This window comes from Elaeis guineensis, chromosome 9 (genome assembly GCF_000442705.2).
Source record: "Elaeis guineensis isolate ETL-2024a chromosome 9, EG11, whole genome shotgun sequence".
NCBI lineage: Eukaryota > Viridiplantae > Streptophyta > Magnoliopsida > Arecales > Arecaceae > Elaeis > Elaeis guineensis.
This window is the reverse complement of record NC_026001.2, coordinates 33392552-33414703: the sequence shown is the minus strand read 5'-3', so window position 1 is coordinate 33414703 and position 22152 is coordinate 33392552. Positions and strand designations below refer to the sequence as shown.

General features: G+C 41.0%; 1 protein-coding gene across 11 annotated transcripts in view; it reads left to right on the top strand.

Annotated features, from left to right (window-relative positions):
• Positions 1-22152, top strand: part of LOC105051231 (DEAD-box ATP-dependent RNA helicase 58, chloroplastic) — an 85563-nt gene that overhangs the window by 6831 nt on the left and 56580 nt on the right. For 5 of the 11 annotated variants that reach the window (XM_029266491.2, XM_073243472.1, XM_029266492.2 and 2 more), the window contains exon 2: positions 11920-12013. The exons of 1 other annotated variant lie outside the window; for it this stretch is intronic. In XM_029266491.2, coding sequence (XP_029122324.1) covers positions 11920-12013 — 94 coding nt within the window. Of the gene's footprint in view, positions 1-11051; positions 11510-11911; positions 12014-22152 lie in introns of all 11 variants that reach the window. 5 more of the 11 variants (XM_073243476.1, XM_019852683.3, XM_029266493.2 and 2 more) reach the window with 2 other exon arrangements.

The following is a 22152-nucleotide window of genomic DNA, read 5'->3' as shown; positions in this document are numbered from 1 at the left end:
AATTGGCTTAAAAGGTGGTCATAAGTGTATTGCAAGGTAGACATGTAATGGTTATGTCAACAAAAATGAGCATAAGATGACATGTAATAGTTATGTCAACAAAAATGAGCATAAGATAGTTTGACTAGGCACATGCCTTCTATGCTCTACAAACACCACCAAAGTTTTGAAAAAAAAGGGAAAAACCAAGAAGTTTGGGAATATACTAGAGGAAGAACAAACTATGAAAATTAAGATAAATGTTGAAGCAAAGCAAAAGAACCACTTAAGGAGGCTTAGGGATCAAAGGGATGAGAGAAAGGGCCATGATCAAGGATCACCAACTTGAAATCAGATCCCGTGTCGGCTGGCTGATTGTACGAGTTGGTATGCCCTTTTACCGGGCTTGAACCGACATGGAAATGAGGGATGAACCAAGGAGGAAAAGAGAGAGAAAGAGAAGGGGGAGGGAAGGAGAGGGAGGGAAGGAAAGAGAGGCCGACGGAGATATTGGTGATGGCCATTGGAGGGCCGTGGAGGCCTTCCAGGCTCTGTGGTCCTCCGTGAGAGAAAATGAGAGTAGAGAGAGAAGAGAAGCAAGGTGAAAGTGATTGGGAGGCTGCTAGACGGCCCTTTGGCGACCTTTCTTCCACCTTCTCCTCCCTTCGCTTTTCTTCCTTCCCCTCTCTCTATCTCTCTCTCTTCTTGCATCTTACGGAGCCTTGAAGGCCTCGGTCACCCTTCGGCGGCCTCGACGGGCCATCGCTGGCCTTTCTCTCTACTTCACTCCCCTCCTCTCTCTCTCTTTTTCGCTCTCCTTCTTTCTCGCTTTGTTTTCGTTGGCATTTCAAATTGAACGTCCGATCCGCACAGGTTAGCTACTGGTGTGGTTCGACACGTCCTGAACCACCCCGAAATTCCGATCCATCCGGTTTAGGGGGGTTCAGTGAACCATGGTCATAATGGTTTTGAGATAAGAGAATCAGTTTATGAGATGCCATAAAAGGCTTATGGATGAAAAATTTTGGCCAAAGTCTTGATAATCCAGTTTTAGTTTATTTTAGTTTGTGGATTGAATTTGTTTTGATTTTAGTAGTTTAAATGGTTTCAGCAATTTTCAAAAAAAAAAAAAACCAAAGAACTGAAAATTAGAAAATTAGAGAACAATATATAACTGGAAGATAAATGTCAAGAAATCAGATTGGACATTATTTTGAAGTATACTTTTTGGATCTTTGAGTTTTGGTGGTTTGTGCTGAAACATGTATATGTACTTGATAAAGGCATGCACAAGTATATGCTATTAAACTTTCTAAACACCTAAAAGCGTTATAATTACATTTTCTATTGTTTTAGAGTGTAACATATTATTTATGTTTTAATGACATTTTAATACATAAAGATGTAAAATGTTTATTACATTTAGGCACTAAGATATCCATGTATATTTCAAAAAAAAATACTTCTCTAAATCTAATTTGAACCCAAGAGCACTGATATCGCATGAACTTGCAAAATTCAAACTTGATTTAGGAAAATGGTTCTTGAAGTCATAAGAAATGAACAAAACAATAATTCATTCTTAGTCATGTGTATGGCAGAGTTAAAAGATCTTGGAACCTATTAGATGGTTAAATGAGGGTAATGATGTGGCTACTTTATCCTTTAATAAGTCATGGCCAAGGATCGTTGTGCCAATAACAAGGTCCTCGGTTGGCTGGCAACTTGGTTTGGTATGCCTTTGTGCCATTCCGTACTGGACCCATACCAACATAACAGAGAGAGCGGGGGAGAAGAGAATGAGAGAGAAAAAGAAAGAGAGAGGAGGAAGGGAGGGAGAGGAGGGAGAAGGCTTGTGAAGGTTGGTGGAGCGCAGTCGGACATGGCGAAGAGGGTAGGGGAGAAGAAGAATGGGAGAGAGAAAAAGAGAGAGAGAGAGAGAGGGTGGCGGACAGCATTGGAGGCTGGTGGAGGGGCTCCGCTTGTTGGACCTCTATTTCGTTTGAAACAGGGTCCTGGACAGGGCTCCTTTTTTTATTTTGAAAATTTCAAGTGAAGTCAGCAGCGGAAGCCATCCACCACCCTCCATCTTTCTCCCTTCCTCCCTATCAAGAAATACTGTATCGGGCCGAACCGTCCTGTACGGGGTGTACCGAACCGGATCGGTGGCCAGCCAATCCGATTCGGCCCTTTTTTCAGAAAAATCATTCGAATTGCACTGAACCAGGCGGTTCGGCCCGGTTCGGAGCCATACCGCCCGATTTTGGGCGGTATGGCTCAGTTCGGTACGGTTTGGTGTTGAACCAAACTGTACCGACATATCACATGGGGGTGGGGGGATGTGGGGGGTTGTGGTGGGATCTGGGCTATCATTTAGTGGCAGCTAGGATTTCTTCTCTGATAGAAACTCGAGAGCTCTCAGGCTTTCGACGACACGAAGCCTTTCGAAAAAATTAGAAAAAAGAGAAAAAAATTTCGTCAAATTGCAGCACTTCTTTGAGGAGACGATGATTTTCGATCGGAAGTAAGGTAATGTATTATTTTTTTAGTAAATATTTTATTTTTTATATTTTTGTGGCTAAAAAAAAGGATAATAACGAAGAAGTAAGAAAATAAAAAAAAATCATGTCAAAATTTTATGATTTTGGTATGATTTGATTATATGTGATAGATCTTTGGAAGATCTACATGATGACATTAAAATCGTTGATTTTTATTAATTATATATTTTTTAAATATATATATTTATTCATAAAAAATATTAAAAAATAAAGTCAAAAAAATATAAAATCAGAGATTCAGATTCATGTTTAGAATGATTTAAGCTACTTGAATCTAATCTCAATTTTTTTTGAAATTTTTGAAATTAAAAAATATTTTTATAATTATTTAAATAATAAAAAATATAATCAAATAAAAAAAAATGTAAAATTAGTTCTATATTTTAGCCAATTCAGAAATATTATTTGAAGTATATAACATATTTTTTTGAATTTATGAGTTTTAAAATTATTATTGATTTTTTTAAATTTATATATAATATTTTTTAATAATTATTAAACTGCCGTATTTTGTTATACTTGTAAAAATGAGTAAGAAGAAAGATTCAGAACGTGACATTGATTGGGATCATAGCGAGATGCTCTCGGCTCGGTACATTAGAAATACAAATGGTGCAACACAGAGTTCAAGGGAGGATGGGTGATTAGATTGAAGTAGCATCTGATTGGTGGTTATTCTGATGTGTCCATGTGTCGGAAATATGCATAGGAGGTCTGACAGTTGATGAAGAAGCACTTCGCTGATTCGAAAGCAGCGAAGGAGATGGCAAAGTAGAAGAAGGCGGAGGTAGACCATCGAGCTGTAGAGCCACCTTCCTATCACTCTAGAGAGTTAAAGGAGACTTCCGCTCCAGATGATGAGGAGGCACAGATTGAGGCTGTCATTCAGACGAGCTTGGATAATCAGTACCGACAGGAGGAGATGATCAGGTATAGAGAGCGATTTGGACCATCATGCTATGAATCGGGGTCTGGATCAGCGATTGATGGGGAAGAATCCGAGTTTAAGAGGACTACCTCAGTCAGAGAGCCTGATAGTAGAGGGAGCAGACACAGTATTTCATCTTTGTTGGGAGCTTTTGGCAATAGGAGGAGGTCCTCCAGAGATATTTTAGGAGCCACCATCCATAATTTGGATCCACATGTTTTTTCCAACAAAGATTCAAAGCAGTAGAGGATTGACATTATGGTGAAAAAGAATAAGAAGAAGGATATGTGACGAGCTATTGGATTATGGTTTTATTTCAGCCATATTCCAACAAATGCAGCAGGCAATTCTTACTATCGATCTATCATTTCAGCCATAGAGGCTGCCGGATAGGGTGTAGATCCGTCAGAATCTAAGGACATTTATGGTCAGCTTCTTGACAGTAATAAGGAGGATCTGCAGAGATGGATTGCTTCTTATAAGAATAAATGGCCCACGTATGGACTGATAGTGATGTATGATGGTTGGACCGATCTTACTAGATGGAGCATCATTAATTTTTTGACATATTGTGATGGAAAGATATTTTTTCACAAATCAATTGATGCTTCAGATAAGACGCATGATGCCGCATATATCCTTGATCTGATGGAGGAGGTGATTGATTTAGTGGGTGGGCAGTATGTCGTGCAAGTCATCACAGATAATGGGCCACAATATAAGACTGCTGGAGAGTTACTGATGGAGCGGCGACCGCAGATATAATAGACCCCATGTGCTGCACATTGCATTGATCTTATATTGATGGATACTGAAAAGATTCGTAGGGTGCAACAGGTAGTGGAGATTGTCCAGACTATTACTAGATTCATCTACGATCACATATGGATCTTTTCATTGATGTGGATGTATACTGGAAAGGAGATCTTGAGACTGGATGTCACACAATTTGCTACCAACTACATAGCACTTGATAGTCTTCTTCAGAAGAAAATAGTCTTACGTCAGATGTTTGTCAGTGCCTAGTGGCAGGAGAGCAGATATGCGAGGGCCGGCACTAATGAAAGTCATGTGGAGAACTTGATGACGAGTCAGTCATTCTGACAGTGAGCTGAGAAGATAGTGAAGGCTATTAAGCCATTATACGAGGTGCTTCGTATCGTGGATAGTGAAAGATATCCCCAGATGGGCTTCTTATATTACATGATGGAGAGGACAAAGAAACAGATCAGTGAGAATGATCCGAAGCATGCTTAGAAATTCATTAACATTATTGAGCATCGTTGGGATTGTCAGATGGGTAGAGATTTGTATCTAGCCGATAAACACGGATTCAAGAATACTTTTCTTATACTTGTAAAAATGTACTTAATCAATTATGAAATTTATTTGCAGCTTACTATTTGAATTCGAGATTCCAGTATATCATTCTTGGGATATATATGGATAACGAGCTTCTTGCTGTTCTTTGTAATGTGATATATAAGATGGTGCTCGATCTAAAAATCGCATCTTTGTGTCTATAAGAGGTATGCTAGTTTAAAATAGATGTGATTATTTAATTAAATTCGATCTGTACTCAACGATATATTTATAAATTTAATAAATAATTTTTATAAATAAAATAGTTTAGAGAGGGATCAGACAGCTTTGGAGTCCCATCAGCTGTCATAAGCAAAAAGAAGATGAATCCAGATAAATTACATATCAATATGAGCAGCATAGATTGACACCATATGCTTAATAATATTATGAAATTTGATATGTAATTTTGTTTTTGCAGCGAATGGTGAATTCATTTTGGAATGTTCACAGAACATTTGAGAGGTATGGTTATCCGCATTCTTTCCCATACGGTCTCTGTTAGTGGCTGTGAGCGTAATTGGTCGACTTTTGTCCTTATCCACAACAAATAGAGAAATCATCTGACCTAAAAACACCTCAATGATCTTGTATATGTTCACTATAATTTGAGGTTGAGGCTAAAATGCATTCAGGAGGGAGTATAACTGAAGTACACTGATCCGATACTAGATGATTATGCTGACGAGGATGATGATCTGATTATTGAATGGCTTGCAGGTTAGCAGCAAGAGTCAGAGTTGATGAGTCGGGGTTCCCTCCATGACCAGCCAGTGTGGTAGCTAGGGAGATCAGGATGGATTTAGGGCAATGGGCAGAAAAAAATATTCCACATAAGGTTCCAGCTGATCAGCCACAGTCTGAGGGGACACTGAGGACTCATTTATCACATGACTCGATGTCTGATACATCCTCACAGAGGTTTAAGCGAGAAATGTTTAGACGAGATTGGTCAGCAACAAGATATCCATCCTCCAAATCACAGGAAACTTAGTCATAGAGGGACACAAGGGGAGAAAAAGGAAAGATAGTTGCACATGCATCATTTTCGAGAGTACAGAAGCTATCTGGCTCAAATTTGGAGATCAGAGAGTGATGATGGTACTAGTAGTAGTAGTTATGGATATGATGATCAGGGAGGAATTGGAGAACAGAGACCACAGCTTACGAGACACAGCTGCAGGATGATATTCGATTCATCGGTGAGTCCCAGTTTACATATGACACACAAGATAGGAACCATGGTGGACAAGTCGGTATAGACCGTGGGGAGCTGATTTCATATAGACGACGGGCTCTTAGAGATCATCCAGTACACGATGCAGCTACAGACGATCTTACATATAGAGTAAGATCTATGGATTTATCTAGATCATCCTCACATTATGGATTCTATTACCCACAGCCACTTTATGATCCATATGGATATAGTGCATTCGAGGTATTGTCTTCTAGTGGTTACTACCCTATGTAGCCTGGAGCATCTTACGGATCAGATTTTGCTATTGGCATATTTGGATGGGCTTCTTCACAACTATACCATCATCTCGAGGATACTTCTCCGAGTCAGAATTTGAGTGAGAGATTTGAGATGTCTTACAATTCAGAGAGGATGCCTTATGGGATGAATATTCGGGAGTACAATGCTTCTTGGTTAAAGGGATGGATTGATATTCCTCTAGTCTATGCCAATGATCCAGATATTTATGAACGTCACAGACACTCGAAGAGATATTAAATGCAAAGCAGTTCTCGAGATTAGTATATCATTCTTTGTGCTTTATACTTTAAAAATTTGGATACATTTTAATGCACATTTATACATTTTTTTCTAAATTTTAGGATGATAGAGTTGTAATATAATGTAAATAAATATATATTTAAAATTTTGGATCAAGATTCCTTATACCGCTACCGAACTCAAAAATTGAATTCAAATATGTCAATAATATGCAATATAATGTAATTTTGGGGTTATAATTATGAATTAATAACTTGGAGATCCAAAAAAAAAAAAACAAAACAAAAAAAAAATTTGTACCAATAACCGGTATGCTGGAGCGTAACCGTGTGTTGGCACGGTATGGTACCGATATCGTACCGTACCGGCCCGATGCCGGTACAACAGACCTTGCTCCCCACTCTCTCTCTCTTTCTCTCTTTCCTTCTCCTTGGCTGGTTTCTCATTTTGAATGTCGGAACCATCTTGGTTCACCACTTGTACAGCTTGGTATGCCTCGAATTTGGCGGTTCGGGATGGTTCTACATTCCTTGGTCTTGGCATTCTTAGAGCAAAAAAAATATTTATACAAATTACTTGTTTTATTGTTTATAATATTGTTTGCGCTACACTATCCATGAAAAGTAACTAGTGTCATATGAAGGGTGTTTTAGGAAATAGAAAATGTTACTTTATAATTTATATCTAAAGATGTCTTTTGCCGTGTATTTCCCAATTTTCTGGATGATGGAAAACCAAAAAAAGAACTTCTTTTATAGCCAATTGGTGCCATCTTTCCCTTTATCTTCATGTTCTGATCAGATCATGAGGATTAGATGGCTTAGTTTGTTTTCACTTCTTTTTGATTCCCTTCCCCCCCTTTTTTTCCTTTTTGCAATTTCCTATTCTATTTCAGGTCATTTTGCTAAGTCCTGAATGAGCAAAATAATTGTCTAACGTGCTTTTTGGCAAAAGATTAAACTGTAAGAATTATGCTTTGAAATGATTTTAGTGGCTTCTAGTGCAGGGTTTCAAGGGGATACAAAGTTTATGATTTTCGGTAGTTTTTATTCATCTTTTTCTAGAAAATTGATTTGTTTTGATATAATGAAGTTTTAGGCTGTTATAAGCTCTGGTTGACTCCAACTGTATAAGTTAGAGACTTAGATTCATGGTAAGCAAGTTGGGTATCCAATAGCATGGAAACATTGTTTTAGGATTTTTCATCGTCTAAAAATATGAATCCATGGGAAGTTAGAATTATTTACAATTTATGGATTGTATTGAATTAAATAGCTCCTTTGTGACTGTATTTCTTGGAGTCTTGGATGCCTATGTCTACCTCCTAGAATCCATGTCAGATATATATCTGAATCCTTTATAACTCAGACACTTGAATACTTGTAATTTTTCAATTATAGCTTTATTCTTTTTCAAAAATTGGTCAAGAATTTATAAGTTTTAAAATAACATTGCAAAATATCATGTTTCAAAACCCTTTGGCTAGTTCAGAAGTTTAGATCAGAAATATGCATATCGGGAACCTTAAACATGTAATATGTTTTAATATTTTCTTTCATACAATATTCAACTATACATTTTTAATTAAAACTATCCTTTTCTGTGTATCCTGTATCTCCTTGTTTTTCTGTTATTGAGGCAGAAACTTGGACACTTGCTCGAATCCAATTCTGAGTCCATGTAGGATTTCTTTGTGGAGGTTTTTGCCTCTATTCTTTTCTCTCTTTTCTCTATATTCCGTTCTAACATTCTTCTTTTGTTTCACCCTCCTTTTAATTTTGTTCATCTTGTTTTGGTTTTCGTAAAGTAGAATATTTAGGTTAACCGAACCTAAAAATTTACAAAAACAATGCTAATGTAAGGGTCGCATCATTTGTGCATCTCCTCTTCTTTCTTTTATCAATAGTGTTTCTGCATCTCTCTCCTCTTAACTCACCTTTTTATTCAATTTCCGCTATTCATTTGCAATTACTGTTTCTTTTCTTTGTACTTGCTATGATAGAGCACATATTGACACTCACAATTCAGTCAAATTTATGCAGTTCACCATTCAATCATGTAGATTTAATTTAACCTTCAAATTCTTTTTGCTTGTTCGTGGTTTAGCCTATGATTGAGAGTAAATAATCTTGCAGCCATATTAGGTGGTCAGCTGGGGTGACATGCAGCCTTTTAATAATTGTTTTCATATATACTAATACTCTTCATGGAACTGTTCATTCTACATTAACTGTAAGCAGCAACCAGTGCCTTGTAAACTGTAGACTTTTTTTTTTTTTTTTTTTAAACTTAAATTTATAAAGTTGTTACTTAGCAAATGTCTAACAACATTGGAAGTTGGAACTATAATGAAAATATCATTATGGCCTTGTACAAGGTTGACATGCACAGTTTGGATTTTCGAACACAACTTTAGTGTAGAAAGAAACGGAGATGAGGCCCCTCTTAAGATTTGTGGAGAAGAAATATGATAGAGTGATTCATTTCATTATCTGATTGTTTGTTATACAAATGGAGAGATAGATGAGAATATATGTATATTATATATGTTTTTATTTATGTGTATCTATACATATTTATATAGTATTATGTTTAAGGCTGATTGGATATCTGATCTGACCCGATTTGAATGAGACAGATTTTACCTGATCCGATTAAAATCCGGGGGAGGTATGGGTTTTAGAAAAAAAATCTGAAGCGGGTATGGGTCGGATATGGGTAATAGTATAGCCCGCCCTGATATACACACACACACCCAAATATCCAACACAAAACCCTAGCTATCTAAGCTTCCAGTATTCGGCTGCTCCGTCTCCCCTAAGCTTCTATATTCGGCCACTCCAAGCCTTCCATCCAATTGTGACTCTTGAGGATGGAAAAAGCAGAGAAAAAACTAGGAGAAAATGAAGGGAAAATCAAGGAAAACAAAAGAAAAGTGGAAAAAATTGAGAGGCAAGTCCTTTTCCTACATAGATTGTTATTTTTTTTTCTTTTTACTTTTTTTTCTTTTCTTTTCATTATCTTTTCCAGAGATATGTGAGAAAGGAGAGCACTTGAGAGAGATTAGAGGGGTTTCCAAGGTTCTGATTGGGTTTTTTCCCTCAGGTATATGGGATTCTATCCGAGTTGTGGCGGTGTGAGTTGGTTCTTTGAGGCTTTAAGAGCTTAATCTTGGTAGAAGCATGATATTTTGTCAGGTTAGGGATTTTTGATCGAAAAGATTCTTCTTTGACTACAAAATTTTTGATTTATGGGACTCTGTTCCATTGCATAATTTAAAAAAAAAAAACTATATAGGGATTTCAGGTATATTCGACCTGACCCGACCTGTTCTTGGAGTTTGGCCCGATCCGACCCAACCCAAGATGGGTATGGGGCGGGTACCGATATGGGTTTTTTGCTGGCAGGACGGATATGGGTATCGATCAATCCGACCCATACCCGACCCGTTGCCACCCCTAGTGTTATGTGGTCAATGCACATGCCGTCACAACTTAAATGAAGATTTTATAGAATGGTAATAAGGCCTGCTATGTTGCATGTCTTAGAATGCTGGGCAATAAAGAGATTCAAGAAAATAAATGGAATGTAGCAGAAATAAAATTGTTGGTATGTATTTGTGGTAAAATCAAGAAGGATAGAATGAGAATGAGGATATTAACATAGCTATAGTAGTTGGACAAGTATAAAGCAATGGAGGAATTTGATTGTAATGGTAAGAACATGTACAACAAGGTCAAATGGGGCTTCAATAAAGATGGATATTTTAATCTATTTTGAAGGAGGTTGGAAAAAAGGGGACGCCTAAGATAAAATGCATAGAGTTGTGAGAAAGGATATGGAAAATCTTAAAAGTAACATCAAAGATTAGCCTTGAGGGGGAATCTTGGCAAATAAGGATATGTAATGCCCACCCAATTATTTGAGAGAAGGCTGGATGGATATGGTCTTATCATCTATCGGTTTGTGGGATAAGTGAAGTGTACAAGACATGGATATTTGCTCTTGTCCGATATATACTAGATACTAATATTTGCTGGATTTGGCTAGGATATGCGTTGGAGATTTATGTTAAATATCCTTTTCTTTTTAAAATTAAAAAGGGTCTCGGATACTTCTCCAATATTAACTGAATACTTTGCAATGCCTGGAGGATGAAGGGGAGTGCATCTTTATTATCATTATTATTATTATTAATTTATTATTATTATGTTTCTGCATTTTTCTGTTATTTATTCCTCTTTTATTCAATTTCTGCTCTGTTTATACACTTTGTGCTATTCTTTTTGCAAGTACTATTGCTCTTATCCTGTGTTACTGTGATCTGTGACAGAACACATACTGCACCCACAATTCAACCATGAATGCATTATAGTGCATAAAAAATTTTCTTTGCCCTCATCTAGTGTATATTACTTATTTTCATTGCAGGTTGTTGCTTGATTTAGCTGAAAACATTAATTGAATTGCTGTCTTGCAGAAATGTGCGCTTGAACTGTGAAACAAAACCTCTTGCGAATTGTCCTTTTGCTGTCTTTCGCATCAGAGACAAAATCTGATCCTATTTTGTGTATCTCAATGCAAAAGCCCTGGTTCTGTTTTCTTGAATTTATAGGCAACACCCAGAAATCAATTTGGAGCCCAAATATGTTCATCTGATGGACCTGTAGACCTGCTTTTGTGCAAACTAAAGCAACATCCAACCCCTTAAGTTTTGCTCTGGTTGGACATGATTTACATCTTTGAATGGTGATTGGCAGCTTGATTTTGGCAATAGTTGGTTAAAAATGGCTAGCAAACGGTACTTGTGTAGATTAGGGCTGTGCCAGGTCTGAGATTGACAGACTTGAGTGATGATCCTAGTTTTTTGGTGGAAGCAAAAGTGCGGTCAAATCCACTAAATAGTATAAAAGGCTCTATAAGCATCCGATCTACATGGTAGTTCTCTTACATCCCCAAAGGTGGCTTATATTTGGTTGAACATTTATGATTATTGTTATACTATTACCAGAGGCAAATTTAACCTTCTTTAAGGTAATATTTAGAGTTGGAGATTTTCATTGACATCTGGTCTGTGTGTGCCGGGAAGATTGATTAGTTGTTTGTGTTTTACAGCATTTCTAGAATCTAGGTAGGCAAAAGACTGCTTGATAGAAAAGGTTGAGATTGCTTTTCGATGAAAATATACTTTGTTCCAAAATGAAAATATACTTTCTTCCAAATTAAGAGATTGTGACCCAAGCAATAACATTCAATCCTCTGTCCTTTGCATGCTAATTTTCTGTGTATTTAACTTTTAAAATAACAGCCTTTCATCTGTAAGTGTCCATTGTGTTTTAGTTGTGCAGGGCTGAAGAAATTGGATATGTTGTACCTACTGCTGTTCAACACCAATCTTTACCACTTCTACTATCTGGACGGGACTGTATACTACATGCTCAGGTTTTTTAATGCATATCAACTGATTGTCTTCTGCTGATCTCATAGTCTATACTATGTGGGTCTTCTATTGATCTCATAGTCTAAACTATGCGGTTTATTATTGTTACGTATCATATTATATAAATTTCTATGGAAAAAATTGTTCTCTACAATCTGGATAAATGAATGCTCTGTTCTTGTGGTTTAGCATAAAATGAAATCTTATGGTCTAATGGGCAAATGACCTCCAGGTGGGAAATGCTAACAATGCCCATCTATGAACTAAGAAGATTATAAAAGATTAGGTATTAAATTCTTCGTATAAATGAGATCTACAAATAGTTGAATTTCTTTCAATTTGAAAGGGGATATTTAATCTTGTCAAACTTTTCATCCATGATCTGGTCTAGTGGTATCACTAAAGGACCAATATATGGTACTGAGTATGGTTGGCTGTACCACCCCAACCACTTGGTTCAGGGTGTGCCAAAGTGAAACAATAGGGAGCTTCCACTGGTTTGATTATGAACCCTCTTTGCTCCGGGTTCATTTATAAATGGGCCGCCTCCCCTGGGGTCTCCTCCTCCTTCCTCCCTTCCTCCCTCACCTTCTCCCTCCTTTTCCCTCTCTCTTGCTCTGTGAGGTTTAGGGTTTAACTACCGGTCCTCCCTCTCCCTGTTTTTGTTATGCCTAGAAAGGCATAGTACAGATCCATATCGTACAAAACCAGTTTCTGGTCAGTATGACTTCTGGTATCGGTTTGATTACTATTGACAGACCAAGTAACATATTATTTTATCTGTTTAGCAATCTAGGTAGATAGGGGTCATTGCTTGGTGCAGTAGTAAAAGTCTTGGGTTGACAAGTGCAATAGTGTGGGTTCAAGACTCAGGCAGCCACTTTACCAAAAAAAAAAAGTCGAAGGTTAGGTTTGTCCTGGCCTCCTAGGTTTGCCCCTCCTAAGACCCTGGATTGCTATGACTGTAACTAGGTATGTACTTTTAGGAATCTATATCTTAGTTAATGGATTGAGCATTTATTAGACTTCAGATTAGGAAACAAGAATGGTGTGGTAGGCCTTTCTAAAGCCAAAGAGGAGCCTCGTATTTGGAATTACATCAAAGAAAATAAAAAAGCCTTGGAGATATTGTCTGCTTCCTCTTTTGTGTCCCCATCCTTTCTTCTTTCTGTTTGTCTCTTTTCTCTGTTCCATACTTAATAATTAATACATCCTTTCTTCTGTATGCTGCTTCCTAATATATATGATGATTGATCGCTTGCTGCTTTCAACACTCTAAATAATGATCAGTTGTATTTTTTCTTTAATTCTTCTTGTGATATCTTTAAGAATAAGTATCCCTGCAGGATTTGAACTCTGCTGAGTTTTTGATCTCTTTGATGCATATCAATATCTCTATTAGTTTTTAGCATTTTGATTTTCTTGACAAATCTGCTGCTGTCGATTTCCTCACTTTTGACTGACTGTTTTTGCATTATAAGATGATTGTGGAACCTTCAATTGAACTCTAATAACCTTAGATCCATATTCCTTTCTTTCACCCAAACCAATGGAACCCAAGAATAGATAAATTATTCCTCTGTTTGTTCTTAAATTCAAAATTAGGTTCTTGCTGCCCCCTTCTTGGATGTTGGACCACAAGTAACTACATTAACTAAACTCTTGTATAACCTACTCCTGGGGTCCTATCACACATTGCAGTCTATCCCCAGGTGAACCGGCATTCCTTCCCACACAAGAATTCTGTTTGAGAAGAGAGTGGAAATGTTATTTGTATTTGGACTGACAGACAGGTACTTAAAGAGTTAAAGATTTACTTCCTTCAATTTCATTCAACAATAAATTGCAAGACATATGAAGTGATATAAGTAACTTATAAGGTTATGAAAAGACAATATTATATGGGAGTTTAGTGGATGTGGTAAATTCTGAAAGAATGAAACTGCTGAATCACTGTAAAAGCTGCCAATCACCTAAAATTCAGGAAATTTTAATGTTTAAAAATGATGGAAAAGTTGTCAGTTTTCTCGAAGCATTCTATATGATTTGTTAATGCCACAGTGGTTAGTCTCTGATGTAGATTTTAGTGAAGACAACAGCTATTAAAGCTGAGGTCTTTTGATGTGGGCAGCACACATAAAGTTCATTCTGAACTTGCAAGCAGATGTGTAAAGCAACAATTTGAAATAGATCAACTCTTGTGATTGTTTTACATTTTTCTAGGTCTTAAAGGATATCTTTCTGTATAGTTGGAACTTGGATGGATATTTGTGAATTTAGATGTCTAATTCCCACTACTTGGCACCCTTGCATGGTGAGGTTTTAGGGATTTGAAAAAGAGAAGTGTAGAAATTTAAGATCTAGTGTTGTTTGCATGATGAAAGAAGCTGATATAGACGATCTTGCCCAAGACTTTCAACTGCCCGATGATAAAGGTGCATAAAAGGAAGAATAAAGCCCTGATAAGCAAACACAGTGGCGAGAGCATAAAAGGGCCTGAGCCCTGATGTGTTGCCAATGTTACAAGATTGTTAAACACTATATTAACGTTCAACTGGTATTCTGCATTTTAACAGACTAGCATAAAGCAATTACAAAAAATTGATTGAATAATTTATGAACTAAGTTGCTTTGTATGATCAAATATTAGAGATGGAAAACACTGAACGTAATGACTTGTCTATCTGAAGATATTTTGTAGTCAGTAAGGAATGAAGAGTAAAAACGAGAGCAAAAAAATGTGTAAATCAAGTGTAGGTATATAGAAGTTGTGGAGGAAGAAGGGGCAAAAGAAAATTTTTGATTGGACCTCTTTAGATAAAGGAATAAATAAAGAGAACATACATATGAAACTGAAGGAACTATATAGAGAGAAAATGGAGGAAAGTAGAGGGAAAGGGCTTGTGATTTTCTCTAGCCGGTGTTGCATGTACATGGATATGAGGATTGGACTAGGATATGTATCCAAATGTCTGAATTGGCAAGAAGGAAAAGTGGAGATATGGGGATATGTAGCTGAATTTTAATTTTAACTAGATTATATATTTGTACCTTTATTTCTCTTCATTTAAATGTCAAAAACGAATATTAAGAAGATATAATTTGTAAAGGTCTTTCAAAACTTCCTGATTAACTTAAGTGTATAAGAAAATGTCATTTTCCAAACTTATCTCAATATCTACATCCTTGACCAATCACTAGAAAAAAAAATATAATCACTTCTAACATAAAAATGGGAGGATCTAACTTATTGTTCTCCACCAATTTTTTGGCGTGGCAATCATACAACTTTATAGGTATCCTAGTGTTTGATACGTATCTGACCTGGATATGTATCTGATGCTAGTTTTTGGACCTGGATGCAAGCATGCAGGTAACATGGAGTCTAGCATTTGGAGGGAGGAGAGGGAGTTGTTTCTTTAAGGGGTTTTGGAGGGGCCGGTCATAAATCACAAAAAAAACATTGTGCCATGGATTTCTTAAAGGACCTTATTTACTGGAAGCTGGTGTAGATTTAGGTGTGGATGAAGCAAACCATGTTTCTTAATTTTTAATTTTGTTTTTTTTATATATGGAAGTTGGTGCAGGGATGTTTTTATAGGGAGATTCTAAAGCAGGTGCAGCACCCTAAGCAGAAGATTCTTGCTACTATGGAAAGGAGGCTAAGTGCTTATTTGCTTGTTCCAAGTTATTAAACTTCTTGAGAAAAAAAAAAGCAACATTGAATAGATAGAAAAGAAAATACAAAATTGGAGAAACCAAGTCCTCAAATTAATTGCTAGATCTTATTTTGGTTTGTTAAATGAATTATGTTTTCCTTGAGCATATTAGATCATTGTTTAGACTGCAAGGTGGTCTAAATTGCAGCTTGAAAAGTAGTTTGGCACCATGTGGCCATATCAGTGGGCATTTTAAGCACATAAGCTGCTTTGATTTAAATGGTCTTTATTTAGCAGGAAACCTGATTTCTATTTAATCAAATGGAGTGAAGGGGGCAACTTGGGGCTTAGAAGACAAACTGCTTGTAATGAAATTACTAAAATCAAAATACTCAGGAGATTTACAAGTGAGAAGTCTTCTAACTACTTTTGGGGGTTGAACCAGATAATGTGACCTCTTATATTATGGAATTTGGGACTTGAACCATATAAACAGGAGATTCCTTTGAATGTACAGGTATGAATTAGATCAGAAACTATAATCTACCAGATCCAGGCATTCCAGATATTGATTTCTTTAAAAAGTGCTTGGAGCATTGGCAGATTAATATACCCTGTTGTCGTTGAGCTTTTCTTGTGTGTTTTTTGAAGTAGTTACAAATGTATGGTTGTTGTTCATAGAATTCATTGCTTCTATACTAGGGACTGTTGCTTTCTTTTGGGCTGCTAGTTGATTACAGATGTGTGCTATGTCAATCAGGTGTCGAGACAGATTATCTATATTCTTGGTTCTGCTGTTCTGTTTTATTTTTTTGGACAGTTTTAAGTCTATCATTGGGTTTAAAGCATAGGCCTTCTTGCTTTCTTTTGAGGAATTTGATGGGATCAAATCCTTGTTTTCCACCAAGGAGCAAACTTATATTTTCTCGTGGCACCACTATCATCAACTGTTGGCAAAATTTGGGGAGATCATATTGACTGCATTTTTATAGCATGAAGTCATATTAGTGCTTCTCAACTGTTTCTCTAAAACTTAGATAAAGGTCATCAAAGGGTCAAATTTTACTATTGAAGATTGTTTCTGGACAGATGAAATGTGCTCCAATAAATTAGGCAGCACCAGGTGCAGTTTGAGTTATATATGCTAGGAGAAATTTATTACTTATAAAATGAAGATAGGCTAGTTATATGGCTACTACATGTCAGCTTAAGCAACCATACCATTAATATGATCCTAAGAAGATTATCTGGTGCTGATGATAATTGGATTACGTGGATACCCTCATATCTTCTATGACTAAGCATGAAGAAACATCAATGTTGGTGCAAAAATTCGCCTGCGTCGGAGAAGCTGGAGTCGAGGGAGTTGCGGTCGTCGCCGGGACCTGCAAAAGAAGTCTAAACCGGAGTTGGGGGTGCTCCGGCAAGACCCTCCGATGCTCAAGTCAGTTCTCTGCCTCAACAAGAATGGAGTGCTCGAACGAAAATTTTAGCAGAGTTTTGAGATAGAAATTAGAGCTTAGAGAATAATGTATCTGGGTCCCCCTTTTATAGGTGGAGGGTGCAACAGACTGATAGCGACGTTTGTAACCGTCTGGCAGTGGGTCGCTCGGGTCAGAAGGAGTTTGTTATGAAGAGTAAATGGGTGGGGTCGTGGCTATCACCGTGACCCGCCACGTGAGCCTGTTGCGGAGAGTGGAGCGGCGTCCGTTGTCGTGACTTGCCAGAGAGTGGTGGAGCCGCGCAGAATCCGTCGCAGGAAGTGGAGCAGAATCGTGGCTATACTGCGGCCTGCCGCGTGGAGCCGGTTGCGGAGAGAGGTGGAGCCGCGCAGAATCCGTCGCAGGAGGTGGAGCAGAGTCGTGGCCATTACTGTGGCCTGTCAGGAAGTTCAGGCCTGTCGGCCGAAGCTCGGTCGAAGCACCTGGCGGAGAGAGGTAGCTATCCATCTGAGAGGAGCTCGGATGTTGCTGGCGAGCCTTCTACTGTTGGGTGCTTTGAGCGTTAACACTACAGATGAGGGTCATTTGCTGTAGGAGCTCGGTCGGAGGACTTTCCGCAGACGAAGCTTGATCTTATGCAGAATTCGGCGGAGGGTCGACCGGTCAGTGAGTGTCGGATGGCGCTGAAGAGGTTCATCCGCTGGAGGGGTTCGGCTGCTGGAGCCCGTGCGTCGTAGGAGTTCGTCCGGAGTCTATCCACTACAGGAGTTCGGTCGGAGTTCGATCTCCGTAGAAGCCCGGATGGGGATCATTTGTCGAGAAAACTCGGCCGAGGCCTGCCTGCAATGGAGATCCGGAAGGAATGCATCCACAATGGGAGCTCGGGTGAAGGCTTACAGTGAAAATCCGGCGCGGGCCACTCATAGTAGAAATTTGAAGTAGACCGCTTGTAGCAGAAGCTCGGGGTAGATCGCTTGCGGTAGAAGTTTAGAGTCCGGCCTTTGTAGGAGTTCGGATGAGATCTACCTGCAACAGGAGTTCTGGATGGAAGTCCGGCTCCCGTAGGAGTCGGATGAAATCTTCCTGCGTCGGAGTCGGGGACGAAGTCCGGCTCCCGTAGGAGTCCGGATGAAGTCTTCCTGCAGTCGGAGTCGGGAACGAAGTCCGGCTCCCGTAGGAGTCCGGATGAAGTCTTCCTGCAGTCAGAGTCGGGGACGAAGTCCGGCTCCCGTAGGAGTTCGGATGAAGTCTTCCTGCAGTTGGAGTCGGGATGAAGTCCGGCTCCCGTAGGAGTCCGAATGAAGTCTTCCTGCAGTTGGAGTTAGGGACGAAGTCCGGCTCCCGTAGGAGTCCGGATGAAGTCTTCCTGCAGTTGGAGTCAGGGACGAAGTCCGGCTCCCGTAGGAGTCCGGATGAAGTCTTCCTGCAATTGGAGTCGGGGACGAAGTCCGGCTCCCGTAGGAGTCCGGATGAAGTCTTCCTGCAGTCGGAGTCGGAGACGAAGTCCGGCTCCCGTATGAGTCCGGATGAAGTCTTCCTGCAGTCGGAGTCGGGGACGAAGTTCGGCTCCCGTAGGAGTCCGGATGAAGTCTAGAAGGTGGTCGATCATCGTGGAAACTTGGGTGGAGTCCGTCCGTCGTGAAGAATCTGATCGACGCTGGTGGGGGTTTATCCGTCGGCAGAACTTGGGAATGTTGCGGAGGCTCGGCTGTCGGAGAGGTTCGGAAAGATGTCGCCGAAGGTCGGGAGTCGGTAGAATCCCTGGAGGGTCACTCCTGTCACGAACTTTGGCTGGGGGGGTATTTTATACCCAACATCAGTCCCCCTACTTCTGAGTTCGAGTTTCGAATGAAGTACAGAGAAATTTTCACAGCCGAAGTTGTCTCCTTGAATCCTGTGCACGATCGCTCTCGGATATTCTGGCATTTAATGCGCGCGTGCTGGAGTCTTTTCAAATCGGGGCGATCCGAAGGGACCTTTCGGAATTTCCGCTGGAGCGTTGGCCTAGGTATGGCGCAGTAATGGCTTTGTCAGCTGTCAACCGCTTTTAGCCGCCTGCTGTGGCGAGTGGGACACGTGGCGAGCATGGGTCGGCCTGGGGAGATCCGCAATCATTATTGCGCCGGATCCCAGGGTCTATTTAAACCCGCCTTTCCGCCTTCAGGAGTCTCATTCCGCCTGAAAGTTCTGTCGGTGTCTGCCTTCTCTCCGAGAGCTCTGACCCTCCTTGGCGTCCACCTTGGCCCGAAGCGTTCTTCGAGTCATCCCTGTCCTCGCACCTCTGCATCCTTCGGAGCGACTTAGGTTAGTCCCGGAACTTTCGTTTCTCTTCTTGCCATCTAGGTGCCCTTTCTCCTCCATTTTTCTTCCGCCGCATTCCCCTGGTTTGGTCCCCCGCGAACCTTTCGCCTCTTATTTCGCCTGATTTCTTCGGGATTTTTAGGGTCCTTGCTTGAAATGTCTTCTGGCACCTCTGCCTCTAGTGGTTCCAGGAGTTCGTCCGCCTCAGCCCCCAGAACCCTCATACTGTAGACGAACCCTCATCTAGGGCTGGGCTTTGCTCGATTTTTGCGTCGGGCGCCATTCCTTGTTCTCTGACTCCAGATGAACTTTTACTGATAAGGATTCAGTATGGAGTTTCTCCGGAGTACGATCTGGAGCTTTCTGGTTCCGCCGACCGGGCTAGCACCCCCCACCTGGCCGTTTTTGCCTGTACCAGGAGGCCTTTTGTGCTGGGCTCCGTCTTCCGCTTCCGCCTTCGTCGTCGCTCTTTTTCGTTTTTTAGACATTTCTTTGGCTTCAGTCGCGCCGTATTCCTTTAGGTTTCTGATAGGGTTCCTCTCCCTTTGCCACGTAGTCGAAGTTCAGCCATCTCTTTCTTTGTTTAGGTATTTTTACACCTTCAAGCGCCACCCCTCGGCAAAGGACTGGTGGTACTTCTCCCCCCAATTCGGCAAGAAGGGGTTACTGAAGGGTGCTCCCTCTTCAATCCACAATTGGAAGGGGAAGTACCTCTATGTCCAGTGCCCGACCTTGAAGCTGGGACTGCCCCCTTGGGGCTCCCTGAGGGACTCTGTCCGCCGGGCCCCCAGGCTGGGGGAGGATGACCTTCAGGCCGTCCGGAAGCTTCTTAGTTATTTGACTCCTTCCCTTTCCAACCTTCTGAAGGAGCAGTTTTTGTTCAACATCGGTTTGAGCCCCCTGGATCCTGCGAGTATCCCATTTTTCCTTTCCTCTTCTTTTCTCCTGCTCTTCTTCTCTCTCTTTTTTTTTTTTTTTGTGCGTCACTTTTTCCTTTTTCACTCCATTACTGATCTCTTTTTCTCTCTCTTCTTTTTTTCCTCTTTCTTCTCTTTTTTTTTTTTCTAGGAATGGACGCCGAAGCAACACGGATGCTCGTCAGGGGCCTCAAGGCTCACGGCCTCCGGATCGGCAAAGAAGGCCAGAACGGAGGAGACGAGTTCGGCCACGCCTGCCTAGGCGGCCCTCGCAGTCGACGTTCCTTCAGACGCTGAGCCTCCGGCTCCCCGGGCCTCTTCAAGGAGTTCTCCCGCTGAGGTTCCCGCCTCAGGGGCCTGCTTCGAGGAGGTGCCAGGGGTTGAGAGGGGGAGGAGAAGGAAGACGGTGGCCCGCAGGGTGAGCAGCCGTCGGGCCGCCATCGAAGAGTCCCACGGTTCCGAAGAAGAGCCAGGGGAGAATCCTTTTAATGACAGGGACCTGATAAAGCGACTGGTCGATGGTTGCGTCCTGCCCGAAGTCGTCCAGAGGATCGTTCGCGCCGATCCCGAACAGCGGATTTGGGACTCTCTAGGATCCTTTCTCGAGGTAAACAGATTCACTTTCCTCTTTCCCCTCGCACCTTCATTTAATTAGCTTCTCAACTTTCGTTCTGACCTCCTAGCCGCCCTTGCAGATCGGGCACCAGCTCCTTGCCAACATCGAGCCGACGAACCGGGCGAAGAGGGACGCCATCCAGGCGGAGGAGGGTCGCCGGGCCGAAGCCGCCGCCTCAAAGAAAAGGCTGCTGAGGTAGCCAACTTCCAAGAGGCCCTTGAGAAAGAAAAGCAGGCCTCAGAGGAGATGGTGAGGAAGGCGGAGGCCGAGGTCGCAAATTTGACGGAACAGATTTCAGTTCTGATCTCGAAGGCCAGGGTCCTAGCAGTGGAGGAGTTCAAAGCCTCTGCGGAGATGAGGGACCTGAACGTCAAGTTCGGCCAAGAAGCATTCATCAAAGGATTCGAGCTCTGTCAAGAGAAGGTGGTCAAGAAATTTTTCGAGCTCGATCTCAGCTTCTTGGACGAGGCGTCTGAAGACGAAGCAGGGCCCTCTCCCACTGCCACTGCCACCGCAGCCCCCCTTCCGAGAACACCGAGCTCCCCAACTCCTATTTCAGAGGTCTGAGACCTCTGATTTTGTATTTTTCTTTTATTGCAATTTTTCTTTTCCCTTTTGTCTTTAAGAAACATTCAATCAATAAAATTGGGTTTCTCCTTATGGAGGGCTTCTCCACTCCTCTTCTCCCTTTTTTTTTCTCTCTACAATGAGATGCGCCTTGACGATTTTGTCTCCCGATGGCAGTGTCCTGCCGAAGTGCTTCCCTTGCCACAGGGAATTCCGCTGAAGTCCACGATCCAATGTCTGAAGAAGAAAGTTCGTCATTTAACAAAAAGGTCGAAGGAGATGGATGGCGAACTTCGCAGGTTGAGGGAGAGTCGCTCTGAGGCCACCGCGGAGGCCACCTACTTTTGGAACCTCCACGTGAAGGGGATCATGGAGTACAGCCGGAGGAAAGCGAACTTCGAGAAGGAGCTCGAGGAACATAAGAAGCATGCCAGCGACCGATCTTGGGCTCAAGCTTCCAAGATCAACTCTCTCAGAGCGGAGCTGTCGGCTGCACAGGAGAGGATCAGCCAGCTGGAAGGAAGCTCGTCTTGGCTTTCGACTCGGGCCGACTGCGATCGAGAATGGTCGAAGAAGGTCTCCGACCTTCAGCAATAGCTCCAGGAGGCTGAGGCGAATTATAACGCGTACCGGGCCGGC